The 15115-nt window shown below is 37.5% G+C and overlaps 1 protein-coding gene across 7 annotated transcripts in view; it reads right to left on the bottom strand.

Annotated features, from left to right (window-relative positions):
* The window catches only part of NEK1 (NIMA related kinase 1), a 231528-nt gene that overhangs the window by 14653 nt on the left and 201760 nt on the right, over positions 1 to 15115 (bottom strand). For all 7 annotated transcript variants that reach the window (XM_060301363.2, XM_060301362.2, XM_060301361.1 and 4 more), the window contains 6 exons: positions 15023 to 15111; positions 13694 to 13926; positions 6644 to 6795; positions 3390 to 3598; positions 2250 to 2380; positions 1944 to 2076 (listed from right to left, as the gene is read on the bottom strand). In XM_060301363.2, the coding sequence (XP_060157346.1) occupies positions 1944 to 2076; positions 2250 to 2380; positions 3390 to 3598; positions 6644 to 6795; positions 13694 to 13926; positions 15023 to 15111 (947 nt within the window). The remainder of the gene's footprint in view (positions 1 to 1943; positions 2077 to 2249; positions 2381 to 3389; positions 3599 to 6643; positions 6796 to 13693; positions 13927 to 15022; positions 15112 to 15115) is intronic.

Here is a 15115-nt window from a genome sequence, read left to right as displayed (position 1 = left end):
ATTTCTGATAATCTGAACTACTACATAGTGAAGCACACAGGCAGCACTATCTGCTGGCTTATAAGAAGGACTGGTTTACGTTCAATCTGTTCCTTGCTGCTAATGGCCTGAACTACTCCTTGGCAGTTATTCTGTTAGCTTAAGAAGAAAAGTAATGAAAATGCAGTGGGGTCTGAAGCTATAAGAGTACTTACTGGGCTTCCCTGGTGGCACAGTGGTTAAGAATCCGCCTGCCAGTGCAGGGGACACGGGTTCGAGCTCTGGTCCAGGAAGATCCCACATGCCGCGGAGCAACTAAGCCCGTGCGCCACAACTACTGAGCCTGCGAGCCACAACTACTGAGCCCGTGTGCCACAGCTACTGAGGCCTGCGCGCCTAGAGCCTGTGCTCCGCAACAAGAGAAGCCACCACAATGAGAAGTCCGCACGCCGCAACAAAGAGCGGCCCCTGCTTGCCGCAACTAGAGAAAGCCCACGCACAGCAACAAAGACCCAACGCAGCCAAAAATAAATAAATAAATTATTTTTTTAAACAAGAGTACTTACTCTACCTGAAGATTTTCTACTTTCAATTTAACGATAACTATTAGAATTTTATCAAGAATTTTACTTCCATTAAAGCAACTCAAGAAAGTTTTTGCTGAGCTTACAGTTAATGTAAATAAGTCTACATAACCATAAAGTTTCTCCCAAAATAAAAAGCATTCTTGAGCTGTGATTTTAGCAGACGTAATTTTTCATGAGTCAAAATGTCAAATATTTTAATAAAACCCTGGCTCTGAAATACCTGAACTGAACACCCCTCTGAACACGAAGTCCGGGTCCTCACCAACTCACGCCAACTGCCTCTACCGTTTCCATCAGGTGCTCCCACTGCCTCTTCCACTATGTCAGTCCTTTCACTTCAGAAACCTTCACTGGTTTCCTCCAGTTCCTTACACATTTCACAGGGTCAATCACAAAGACTAATTCTCAACAGGAAGCTCCTAATACAGTCAGTCTAACCCTAACACACATGAATCGCTGGTTTGTTCTTTTCCCTACAAGTCACGCCTTCTACGTTTCTTTCCATTTTTCCCAGTTTGATCTCCCTTCTCTAATTCCTACTGCACTGAAAACATTTCAGAATGAGCACTTCTATGTATAGTTTTACACTTTCTTTCCTATCTATCTGTCTTATCTCCCTAGGAAACTGTACACAACATGTAAGCACAGACCATGCCCTTCAGTGGCCACAGAAATGAAGTGCCAGGCCCACGGGGGCTCCATAAACACTCTGAAAATCCACCACAGTGCATGAGGTTGGAGGTCATGTTCCATCTGATAGCAAAGGAAACAAACTCGAGACAAAATAAATCACCTTGTGTCATGACCAGCTTGTCAGAGTCGGGAATGTAATTCTGGTCTCTAGGTTCCATGCTTAGTGCTCTTGACCAATTTAACGGGAAAAACATTTTTAACTTGAATAACTTTTAATAAAGTCCTAACACATTCTGAGTAATTCTATTGGTAAATATTTTCCAAATATAAAAATGGTTTACCCTCAAATCACTGTAGATGAACTCTACTTACTCTCAACAGAAGAGATTACATTTGGTTCTAGTTAGGAGAAATTTTACGTATGTGTCTAAAATTTTAATTCTGCCTCCTTAATAAAAAAAGTATTCTAATTTCTAGAGCTGTCCAATAAGGAGGCTTTTAAAAAATCTCATTCAAAATGTTACTTGCAAATTAAATTAAAATATTGACTTAAAAAACTTAAGCCAATAAAAGCTTATGCCAGAAACAGTCAAAAAGAAGGACACAGTTAATTGCTTCAAAGTACTACATATAATTCCAATATAGATTTCACCAAAATGCATGTGATATAACGTCATCAATTTACATTTGTCATTTTATTTTTTGCACACTTATTTAAAATATAAGGATGTGAGGAAATCTTACCTTCTTGATAGGCTCCATCTGCCATAACTAAATGAAGAATCTTGGAATAAAGATGCTGATGTTCATTTCCCAAAAGATTCTGAACCACTGTTGAACAAATCTCAATATTTTCATCTTCATCTTCATGAACAGCCTATACCAAATTTCCAAATATAAATTAATATTTGAATGTTAACCTCCTCTAATTGGAGACTTTGTTTATTATTTATAATGGGTCTAATGACCAATAAAAATCACTGACATTTCACTAGTAATTCAAACAGAGCATGTTTCAAAATTAAATGCTTTAAGTGACATTTTACTCACTTTTACTTTCTCGTAAACCTCAAAGAACTTTTCGAAGCCTATTTCCTGCTCTAGGTGAAGCCTTAGTTCCTCTAAATGATTAAAGACACTGTCGTATTCACATTCACTAGTTATCTCACCATCACTGTTATCTAAAAACATAAATAAAAAAGAAGACATTTTATGATGTAAAAGACTGAATAAAATAATTCTTACCATAACTGATTAAAATCCTGTGACACGTGAATACTGTCATTGGTAGACTACTTGTACATTCAATATAAAGTTTCTGTCATTATAATACTTGTCATATATATAGGTAATCAATGTATGTATATATAAATTTGTCTTAACAGGAATGTTACTTTAGAAATCTTTTCTTTTATAGACATAAACAGTGAGTCAGGTTAGAATAAAAACTATTCCAAGAGATGTCACTGAATTTAGCTTAAAAAAAAAAAAAAAAGGAAACAGCATACCCGTATGTTCTGCACTGAGGCAACCCACTCTATTTTTAAAAACTTGATATTAAACATAGGGCAAAACATGAACAAGCATATAGATGACCTAAGATGTATATCATAAAACTTGGAAGGCACTTAAAAAGTATTATAAATGCTTTATATGTTTTATGTCATGTACATGCCCAAGGTAATTTGAAAAATTCTAGTAAAAGAAAAATGAATGCAGAATCATTCTTCTTCACATTACCTCTTCTTCTCAAATAAATCGTTATTTAAATACACAAATTTTCTATGCATCTTAGGGTCAATGATATGAACAAGGAGCTGTTTCCAAACCAAAAAAAAAACCAAAGAAGTGTCAAGGTTTTAAAAACTCTTTCAGTTTAACCCTGCTGGTTAAGCACTGTATGTGGAAGCCCTTTGTAAAACATAAAGGGCTAAGAAAACTAAGTTACTATCTTTATTACTAGGAAAATAAGTCACGAAGTGGAGGATAACAGGATAAAAATCCTTCAAGAAGCATTTCCATACTTTAGTGGAAAAGAAATGGGACAACTATGTATGCAGACTGTGTAAGAAGAGAGAGTGGACGCAAGTCAGCGACACAGAACAGGCTTCAGCCTCACTTAAGGCTGGAAGGGGCTCGTGTTGGAGGCCAGAAAGAGACACGCTGCTTGCAGTGTGGGCCACCACGCACCCGAGTGCCACTCCTCGTTGAGAGCGCTCTCGCTGCTAGGGCTGTCGTCCTCATCGCCCGCGTCCGTGCCGTTGGCGGCCTGCTCCGCGTCGCTGGTCTTCAGGCCCAACCCCTCCTCCTCGCTGTAGTCCTCCCCAGGCTGCTCCCGCAGCAGCTGCTCCATGGAGGCCTGAAGCTCTTGTAAGTCTGTGTCAGCCTCTTCAAACACACTGAGAATTAAAAATTAAATGGAACGTTACCAAAACTTTACCTTTCTGAAATTTTACTTCAACTCCATATACATGCGCTCCTTTCTACTTAAAAGTACTCGTTGTGGGTAAAAAGAAATCTGAAAAAACACATAGTTTTTAACAAAGGAAATGAGGATTCACACAATTGATAAATAAAGCACACGACACATCTGGAATACGTACGCCCGAAGATGACTTGTATAAAATGTTCCTGATTTGTCAGAGAGAATCATGTAACTATCAACATTATTAATTCCTTAAGTTTTGAAAGAATGCTTCAATATTGAAGAGCCAGACTAAATATTTTTCTTTCATGTAGTTTTGAAGGTTCAGCAAAATCTTGGTGTGGATGTGCGACAGCTGGGCACTAGCCTCACTGCGGGGGTCTTGCCCTCCAGGCACTGCCCAGAGTATTAATTCTACTTTTGTGCAATTACAGATGCTGAAATGAACTGATTTATGCAAGTAATATCTTACACTCATATAATACCTTAGTTATTAAAGCTGTTTATCCTACTATTTAAATTTTATCCATACAAAACTCACTTTAGAAACACGGGAACTATGAATCAAGGTGCTCAAGTGACTTGTCAAGGCCACGTGGTCAATAAATGACAAAAACGAGACTGAGATTCAGGCCTTCTGACCATGTCTACAAGACCCCGGAAGCACACTCAGCAAGCAGCTCCATTCCCTCCAGGAGCTGCTTCTTTCTCCCTGGGGCACGCAAATGGAAGAACTTGTGGACTAAGAGTTCATTCGAGTTTTAGATACGTAAAGTCCTCTGAAAGATTAGGGACCCACAGTGAGGATTTCAATAGTGGAAAAGCAGTATTAAGCAGAACACAGGGCTGATGAAGCCCTTTCTTAAAGTTTAGACTCTAACTGAATAAACAAATACTTACTGAAGAACTAAAACATAAATATTATTATGTGAGACCTCATACAAAATTTTCATTAACAGAAAAATAATTTTTAAAGTAGAAATATCTTTATTTTGTACATATGTGTACAAACTCCTACACTTTGACTTTGCAGCACTTAAAGAAAAGCAAACATCATCTAATTAGAATGAGAAGGACAGTGTCTAATCTTTTGGATCATCCTTCTAGGAGCATTTAGCTTAATATTTAATTACCAGACTTACATACCACGCACATCTGCTAGGTACCATTGCTATGTGACTAGGCATTATTAACCTGTTGGTAAAATCTTCCTGTAGAGGAATTAGTTTCCACCACAGATGGTATTAAAGCAAGTGGGCTGCTAACTATGCCAATGTAAGAAAAGTGTAAGAGGATTAACATTTTTTATGAAATGAGCACTCAGAAAATTGACTCAGGTACTTTAAAACCTGGTCCTGAATTTTCTTTTTAGTAGGTTTTATTATATGACCATAAATAAAGTTTGGATCAAAAACATGCGTATTTTCCAAAGAAAAATGTCAAGTGAAATTTCCCTATATGCATATGGAGTAACTTACTTGAAAAAAAACTTACTTTTCAAATTTTAAAAATAACATTAAAACCTTCTAACTTAAATTTTAAAATAAAATTCTGTCATCAACTAGTAATTAAAAGAATATAAGCCGCAAATAAGCTATATTCACTCAGATAAAAACTGATGACTTACAAAAACTCTGAGGAAGAAACTGTTACCAAGGATTTTGTCAACCACAGAGGTGCTGAAATGTTGTCCTGTTATCCAACAGGCTTGATAAAAATACAACGTAAAGTGCTTAATGACCACAGCCAAGCAGAAGAAGCAAGGATAAAAAGGTAACTTTTCCTCCAAATTTTGAGGGCACCAGCAAAAATCTACAGAACTCTATGGGGGAAAAAAAAAGTCAACCTTTATTTATTTTTTTGGCCACACTGCGTGGCTTGTGGGATCTTAGTTCCCTGACCAGGGGTTGAACCCGGGCCCTCGGCAGTGAAAGCATGGAGTCCTAACCACTGGACAGCCAGAGAATTCAAAAGTCAACCTTTGAAAGATAAAGTTTGGCTAGAAATTTAAAAAGAAAGGGCAAGCCTTAAGAAAAACAGAAAATAAAATGCACCAGATGCAGTGCCCAGCTCAAGAATCAAAGGGAGAAAAATCATGAGACTGATATCATGTTTTCAATTAGATCAAAACACACATTGTTTCTACTGAAAGGCAGAGGTAAAAAGGAGAAACTTAAATTCAAACAAATCAAAAAATAAATCATAAAAATTATAGCATTTTGCAACCTATTTTCCCGGTGACTTGAATACACTGCTTGAACACTCTGGTTTTATTTCCCCCAAAACGCTGTAACATTTGTCGGATGGGCTGAGAAGGCTGACTGATATCAAGGAAGGTGAAGGGGCATTACTGTCTAAGGAGCTGCCAGTTCCCAGCTCTTTCAGGAGTGTTGTTAAATTTTCCTCTGGGATTCTAGATTCCTCAGGCATTAATAAGGAGGGAATTTTGTGAAGGCAGTTAAGTGCAGAACTCACATGTGAGCATGTGCGCACGCGCGCGCGCGCACACACACACACACACACACACACACACACACACACACACTATTCCACCTGCTAACTGCCCACTGCCATGGTTTTGAAATCACAGGCGGCAGGAGACAGATGGGGAGCTTTCTGGCATCTTCCTGGGGAAGAGTAGAGTAGTGAGTCCTTCAGTTCCCCACTGCAATCCCTGTACCATGTGGCATCAAACTACCAAACAGTCATTATCCTGCTGAGGTTCACTCAATTACGCACCAGCCACATGAAGCGTTGTGACGGGCGCTCAGTGGCCAGTAAGACAGAGAACACAATGGTGACCCTGTCCTTACATTCCTCAAGTGACATTAAGTTACAGTATTTAGAGGCAGACACACATATCAAAGTTTCCTTAAAATACACTGTAAAAAGTTAAAGGAGTAGTGCAAGGTCAGCTACAGATCATGTTTGAAAACTGTGGGTGAGGCTCCATCTCTAGAACATGTGTAAATTCAGAAATCCTGTTAGTGTCGGTAGCTACGAATGTCATCATGCTCACATGTCCTCAGAGTCGGAAGGTCCTTCCTTAACATGCTCATCTTCCATTTCATCCATTTCAAGATTGTCCTGACGTCCATCTCCGACAATGGGGACATCCATCAGTGTTCTGAACAGCTTTGAGAGGTCTGGAAGTGAACATGTCCTCAACATCTATAAAAAGGCAACCGATATCTTATTAGGAGTGAGACAGTGAGAAAATTAAAACAAGAGAAAAAAATTAGAAAATTGGAGCTAATAATAATTTTGTTATTTATATATACACATCGATCATCCAGTTAAAGCTAGAAGCTTCAGGGGCGACTTGCCTAAGCTGAGAACCTACTTCTCTTGAACTTCAGCTCAGGGTTTTTTCAGTGATGAAAGTAAGCTTGAGAGTTCTGCTTGGGTTTCAATGTGAAGTGGACTTTAAAAGGTAGGGAGGGTGTTTATCTGGGGTGTGCACATGGAGGGAGCTGGAGCTGGATGGAGCTGGGTCAGGCCCTGCCACCCCTCGGGCACAGCACCCCTCCTGAGTCTTCCTCTCACTTCTCAACGTCCAACGCGCTCCAGGTACTTTTGCCCAAGCTTGGCTAAGCAGCACCCCACACAACTGGTGGCCCTTAGTGTCCCTTTGCCCTAACAGATGCTGGGTGGCCAACAGCTTAAGGCAGGGCCTCCAGTTAGTGCAAAGAAGAGCCCACTGGGGGCTCCCTGAGCAGCGGACTGCAAGCAGGGACTGCGAGCAGCGAGCGCCTTTCCCACCAGAAAGGACGGCTGGGAAGATAGGCACCTCCAAGTTCACGCTGACAGCACCTGGAGCAGCAGGGTGAGGAAGAGCCCAGCACACCGAGATGAGACAGCACAACACGGAGGAGGTGCCTGAAACGTGAACCGCGTTGGATAAGACCAGGAAAACAGGAACAGCCTCTGTCCAGCACCCTTTCCACAGTCAGAACGTGACGGACAGACAGGGCTACGGCACACACATCTGCAGAAGTCAGTCTCAGGGCTGGTCAACCCTAAAGGGGTCGGTAAGATCTGAAACGTGACGCCTAAGGCCCCGATAGGAGCCCAGCACCAGATGGGAGACTGTGCAGAACACACAATGTTTGGCACATTAATGAAAATGTATACACTTGGCCAATTTTATTGGTACAATCTGTTAGTGAGAATAAAAAGGAATAGACTTCTATTATTTGAACGTAATTTACATATCACAGCACTCAAGAGAAAAAAATGGTGATGCGCTACAAGATGGCGCAGATATACTGCCTGGTTAAAGCACTTAACAATGGTACTGTCAGCAGAATTTACGCTTGACTTGTTTGTTACTTTAATGGTTTGAGCCACATATATTATAAACCCGGGGTATGCAAAATATGCAGCCACTAACAGTTTACCCAGATACATGCTAATCGATAAAAATAAATAGCATATACGCATTATATACCTAAATACAAGGGGACTACACAAAAGGATGCAATATTTTTTAGGCTGAGATAAATTTTAGCCCTGGTAAAATCACCTCAATTTCTAGTTTATTCCTGTCATTAATTAAAATAAACTTCATCACCAAACATAAAATAATAGGGTTAGAAAGAAATTTCAAGTGGTCTGTACCTCTGGGAATGGGTTTACACACCCATCAATCCAACAGTTCCCAAAGGTCCTATATTTAAAATCCTAATGTTCATAGTCTTCCCTGACAGACCGCTAAAGTTTTAGACAGGATATTCATCTTCATAAGAAGAATTTTATGTAAGAACACTTCCAGTTCTGTAATTCTGAGTCTACTAGATTTCTTTCATATTGTTTAAATAATATTCTATAGTTGTGACATTAATAGAAAGAAATCCTCCTGAAAATAGTTATTAATCCAGAACATGTTGCCTGAGATCTTACTTCATTTATAGTCAGACTCATTTTTTCCAAAATTTTTTGTAGTATGATCATTTATGCAGCTAGCATTTGGTACCATTATAAATCAAACAGGAAACCAGTGTTTTAGAAAACCTTAAAACATTTAAAAAAATGCAGTTCCTTTAGATCTCTCACTGTTGGTTCTATTTTTTCTCAAAAATGAAGACAACCACATAAAGAATGAATGAATTTAGTAGTAGTTGCACTAATAGAACTTCACATGAAATTCTACTTAATTCCATCAACTCAGTTTTTCATCTGTAGTATTTTTAATATAAAATTATGTGTTAGTAATCCTCTGGCTGTACTATAAAATAGTTTATGATGAGCACATTTGTTTAGCTTCTGCTTACTGCAATTCAACGGTAACACTACACCCTCAAAATAGCTTGTACAAATACTTGCTCACTTCAACCCATAAACAAGGTTAAAAATGGACTTAAAACATTAAAAAATTATGAACACTTACCAAAGGCAAAAATTACGGACATTTTCTAAGAATTGATATTTTAGCAAATCAAAAAAAGACATTTAAGGCACTTGTGTTATTTGTGAATTGTACATTAATATTTACTTTCCCCCACTCTGCATTTGCTATAACAATAAATTCTCCAGTTTTCATAGAGATCAGTCTTCCACTCTACTCCCCACATGAGATCACTAGAAGGTCTCATCTTTACACTATTTCATCCTGACCTATTGCAAATTTACCTTCAATAATCTTCATTTATGTGTTATACTCTCAATTTTGTTAAGTCACTCTGTTACAACTGCCTTATGAAAGCTGCCACTGTATTTATGGTGTTTCTTGTCAGAAACAGTGCAGCCCAGAAGACAATGTAAGTCTAGATCTAGTAGAAATACCCTTTCAAAGTGAAAGTGAAATTAAAATGTTTTTAAATAAACAAAAGCTAAAAAAAATCATCACCAACAGGGACACAAGAAGTGTTAGAGAAGTTCTTAAAGTGGTAGAAAAATAATACCAGATAAAAATTCAAATTCTACACAAAGGGATGAAGAATGTTAGAAATGGTTAATATGTAAATATAAAAGACTTGCTTTCTCAATTTTTACTTTCTGTGAAAGATAATTGAATGTTGAAAGCAAAAGCAATAAAAATGTATTGTGGAATTTATAATACATGCAGAAATAAAACACATGGCAACAATTCCACAAAGGATAGGCAAGAGTAGGGGAATGGAAATGTACTGTTGTAAGGCTCTGATGCTATTCGTGACACGGTACAATATTTGAAGGCAGATCAGGATAAACTAAAGATTTACACTGAAAACTGAGAATGACCATTAAATATTTTTTAAAGTCTACTTTATAAGCAAATAGTAGAGATTAAATAAAATACTAAAAATACTCAATCCAAAAGGGAGAATAAAAGTAAAAAAGGAATGAAAGAAGTAATGAGACAAATAGAAAACAAATAGCAAAATGATAAGTTTAAACTCAATCATAATGATAATATATTGAAAATTACACTAAATATAAATGGTCTAACCACTTTAATTAAAAGACTGTCAGAGTGTTAAAAAGCAAGACTCAATTATATGACAACTACAAGAAGTCTATATGAAATAAGTATGATTTCTTAATAAAGAAATGGGGCTTCCCTGGTGGCGCAGTGGTTGAGAGTCTGCCTGCCGATGCAAGGGACATGGGTTTGTGCCCCGGTCTGGGAGGATCCCACATGCCGCGGAGTGGCTGGGCCCGTGAGCCATGGCCGCTGAGCCTGCACATCCGGAGCCTGTGCTCCGCAGCAGGAGAGGCCACAACAGTGAGAGGCCCGCGTGCCGCAAAAAAAAAAAGTAAAGGATGTAGGGACTTCCCTGGTGGTGCAGTGGTTAAGAATCTGCCTGCCAATGCAGGAGACACAGGTTTGAACCCTGGTCTGGGAAGATCCCACATGCCGCGGAGCAACTAAGCCCGTGCGCTACAACTACTGAGCCTATGCTCTAGAGCCGGTGAGCCACAACTACTGAGCCCACATGCCACAACTACTGAAGCTCACATGCCTAGAGCCCGTGCTCTGCAACAAGAAAAGCCACTGCAATGAGAAGCCCGCACAACACAATGGAGAGTAGCCCCACTCACCGCAACTAGAGAAAGCCCATGTGCAGCAACGAAGACCCAATGCAGCCAAAAGTAAATAAATTAATTTAAAAAAAAAGTAAAGGATGTAAAAATATATACCATATAAACACTAAGCATAAGAAAGCTAGAATGGCTATGTTAAAACCAGGCAAAGTAGATTTCAGAACAAGGTGATAGGATCAGGGATAAAGTGAGTCATTTCATAATGATAAAGGGGTCAATTTATAAAGAAGACATAAATATTATTAATTTATGTTCAATTGACTGGAAATATCAACAGTGCTTTCCCAGTAATTGATAAACAAGTAGAAACAAAAGAAAAAGGATACAGAAGACTTGAAAAACACTATTCCAGAGTGACACTTCATAACAATAAATGTATCGATTCACCCAGAAGACAGAACAATACTAAATTCTTATTCAGTCAATAACAGAGCTTCAAAATACATGGAGCAAAAGTTGACAGAACTGAAAGGAGAAACAGATAGTTATGCAAATATAGTTAAAATTTTCCATCTTCTTTTCTCAGCAACTAATAGTTAATATAGACCAAAAAAAAACAGTCAAGATAAAGAAAACATGAACAACACCACTGGACTTAATCTTGACATTTACAGAACAATTCACCCAACGACAGAAGAATCTATACTCGTTTAAGGAGATCTTTTAGTACGAGTGGCTGCAGCAAAGGAAACCGGAGAGGGACAATGAATGCAGAGGAAAACCAGGAAAGTATGATACGCAGGATGCCTACAGATAAAATGATTATAAAAGAAGGTGTATATCAACTCTGTTGAAAGAAAAGTCAAGAAAGGTGAGAGAAAAAGGTACAGGGAACTTGATAATGTACTGGTAATTGGTGATTTTGGCAAGAGAAGCTTCAGTGGAGAAGTGGGCTGACAACCACAGTGGAATGTACTGGGAAGTGAGTGGTGGGGACACTGCAAAAATACAACAACGAGAAGTGCAGTGGGAGCAGGGGAGGATGTGTGCTTACGGGAAGTTTGCCATTTATGATGGGACCTGTTAGAGCAGGCGTCCTGTGGGAATAACCCATCACAGAGAAAGACGTTCATGACGCAGGCTGGAGGGCAAAAGTAAAGGAGTGACTTCTTTAAGAAGGTGAGGGAGGTTAGGATCCAAAGCTCAAGAAGGATTTCCTTTAATAAAAAAAGGGACAAAAGTAGTATGACTTAGCATTTAAAAAAACAAAAAACGTTTAACAAAAATCTCTGTAGGAGGTTAAATTATCCCATTTTAGTAAACGGATTATATAAACGCTTATAAATAGTTTTCACCTTTTCTTCATGATTCAAAGCCATCATTATGAACACTGATTATTTACTATTTTGGCACAGTGATGAACTCTCATGATCTCAGAAATTTACAGGACAGGCAGGCATGGCTTTCTGTCCTTGCCTTAAATGGCTATAGACTGCTTTGATTTTCCAGAGATTTTTCTTGTCCCCTCCCTCTACATGAAATCTGCTTTGCTGTGAGTAAGTCCAGAGTAAGTACTTCTACAGAACTACTAAGGCTGAACTAAGGTCATGAAAGGAAATCAAGTAATCAAATGTATTATTCAGTTAAAAGTCCATTAACTTTTACAGACAGCAGTAAGTTATTAAAAAGCTTTGGGATAAAGAAAGCTATACACCTTCACGACAAAAGTAAGTACATGAATCATACGGTGATCCTTTTCTGCCCACCAAGGATACATTAAGTTTACACCTTTGAAAATCTGAATGCTATCAGATAAGTGAGAGAATTTAGCCGTCTCTACATTTAAGAAAATCATAAGAAAATACTCCACAAAGTAAAAACATATCCATCTGGAAAATTAAACTGAAAATCATTTTTCATTTAAAAAATATTTTAAAAAGAGTTAAGGACAAGAGAATTCAGGTAATTCATTCATATGCAGAGTTAAATATATGAAAAATGTTCAACCCACTGGTAAAAACAGAAATATAAACTTTAAAGAGTTGATACCATTACTCATTCATTAAACACACAATTTTTAAGTAAATGATAATAGTTGGTATTATTTAGAGTATGAACTCTCACATACTATTTATAGCACTATACAATGTTTCTTGAAGGAAAATCAGACATTATACAATATACTCTTTTGAATTACACTTACAGAAATTTATTTTATGGAAATAATTGTGAGTATGAACAAAGATACAGATGAATGTGGTTATAACAACAAAAAAATTGAAATCTAAAGGCCCAACAACAAAAACAGATTAAAGAAAGCATGATGTAGCAGAACAATGGAATTTGTTGCCATTCAGAAGGATATGAGAGAATATTTGACAATATGACAAAATGCTGTTTTTGTAAAAATAACATTTGTAATAATTTTATAATATGTACTAAATAGAAAAGCAGGTTACAAAAAGTATGCAGAATATCCTATTTTGTTAAGTTACATATATATAAAAATTACACATATGAAAAGTAATATGACAAAATGATACGTGATTACTTACATTTCTAAATTTTCTGTATGTTCTAATCTCTTAATAAGAAAAAAATTGGTTACATATTTTTAAAACAGAGAGTGAGAAAAGATAAGAGGTCTGGAAAACTTTTACCAGAAAGTGCAGATGCACACCTACTAATCCTTCTAGGTATAAATTAGGCAACACAGCACTTCTATCCCTTTAAGACATAATGCTCAAGCTCAGTCCAATACTAAAAATGGAATTTGGGTTGGGAATGCGAAAAGGGGACAGAATAAGAGGGTGTAAGAGGGATGTTCTGCTCAAATCAAGTAGACCCTATGAAGAGATCCTGCACATGGAGCCAACGAGGCAGCCTTCGTCCTAGCTGTACTCTCAATGGCAATTTCTTCTCAGGATTGGAGAGAAGATGGAGGGGTTTTCTTGTTTCTGTTTATTTTGATGAGTGTGTTTTCGTGTGTATGTGTTTGTGTTTTTAAGGGATTAAAACTCAATATTATAGCTTATCAAAGAATAATAGTAAATGTGAAATGTTTTCAAATGGATAACGTTTTCCATCTGAGGAGCATACTTGCCTTTGGGTTGTTTGCATCAAACAGACCAGTTGAAAGTCCAATCAGCAAGGAATTCTGTTTTTTATTTCTTCGTGGTGAACCAGAGTGAGATCGAAGTGGAGAGAATTCTTCTGGTGAACAGAGGACTGACTGGACTTGAGAGGCTGCTTTCAAGTGTTTATGGAAAAATGGTTCTGGTTGCATAGATTCATCTACATCACACTCAGAGTGTGGAGAACCATCCACTCCAGGTTCTGTGGAATAAAGGAAAGATTACATGACAAGTCTATACAGTACTCAATGTGCTAAGTGATACTGGAAAAGTATACTATTTAACATGGATCATAGCAAAAAACTCCACGAAAAGCAAAATCAAATATATATGTGATTTTATTACCTTATAAATAATCTTTAACCGGGTATGTTTTATTTTCAGAAAGGAGATTTAATTTGTTAAATTCTTCCATTATAACAGAAGTTCAAAAATGTGACACAAATGCAAGGACATGTGAAAAAGTACTGTTTAAACACTCAACAGCTCCAGGTTATCTTTGTTCCTATAGGTTAGATATTAAAAAATTGTACTTCTTATATTTTAATTAATACTATTAGAAATAAGACGACCACTTATTTAATGTCCTGAGATACTGGCTTAGCTTTGGCAAGCAACTCTTTTTGTTTTGAACATTCAGTAAGATAACTGACCAAAAAGTTACACTGCCCACATTGCCAAACAATACAGGCTTATAAATGCAGAGTCCAGCAGCCATAAAAAAGAATGAAATTCCGCCATTTGCAGCAACATGGACCTGGAGAAAATAATGCTTAGTGAAATAAGTCAGGCAGAGAAAGACAAATACTGTACGATATAACTTATATGTGGAATATAAAAAATAATACAAATGAAGCTATGTACAAAACAGAAACAAATTCACAGACATAGAAAACAACCTTGTGTTTACCGAAAGGGAGAGGGAGTGGGAAGGACAAATGAGGAGTATGGGGTTAACAGATACACACTACTGTGCATAAAATAGATACCCAACAAATATAGCACAGGGTACAATACCCAATATCTTGTCATAACCTATAATGGAATCTAACCTGCAAATTAAAAAAATGAATCACTATGCTGTGCGCCTGAAACTAACACAATATTGTAAATCGACTATACTTCAAAAAAAAATAATAAAAAAATAAATGTGGAGTCCAGTGCTCTATGCCTATTACATTTTTTAGATAATTCAGGTTAGTGGTTAGCAATGGTCTCTATTAATATATAGTCCAAATAGAACAGGTTAGTGCTAACGACCTTCCAGAAAGTAATCAGGCCAATACAGTGATGCTCACCTACATGAACTTCACCAAGGTGATCCATGCTCCTCGGGGCTCCATCTTCAGAAACTTCATTTTGCTGAATGGTGATCCTATCTTCCAACCTGC

This window comes from Globicephala melas, chromosome 6 (genome assembly GCF_963455315.2).
Source record: "Globicephala melas chromosome 6, mGloMel1.2, whole genome shotgun sequence".
NCBI classification, from domain to species: Eukaryota; Metazoa; Chordata; class Mammalia; order Artiodactyla; family Delphinidae; genus Globicephala; species Globicephala melas.
The sequence above is the reverse complement of the archived record's forward strand: the minus strand, read 5'-3'. Positions and strand labels throughout refer to the sequence as shown.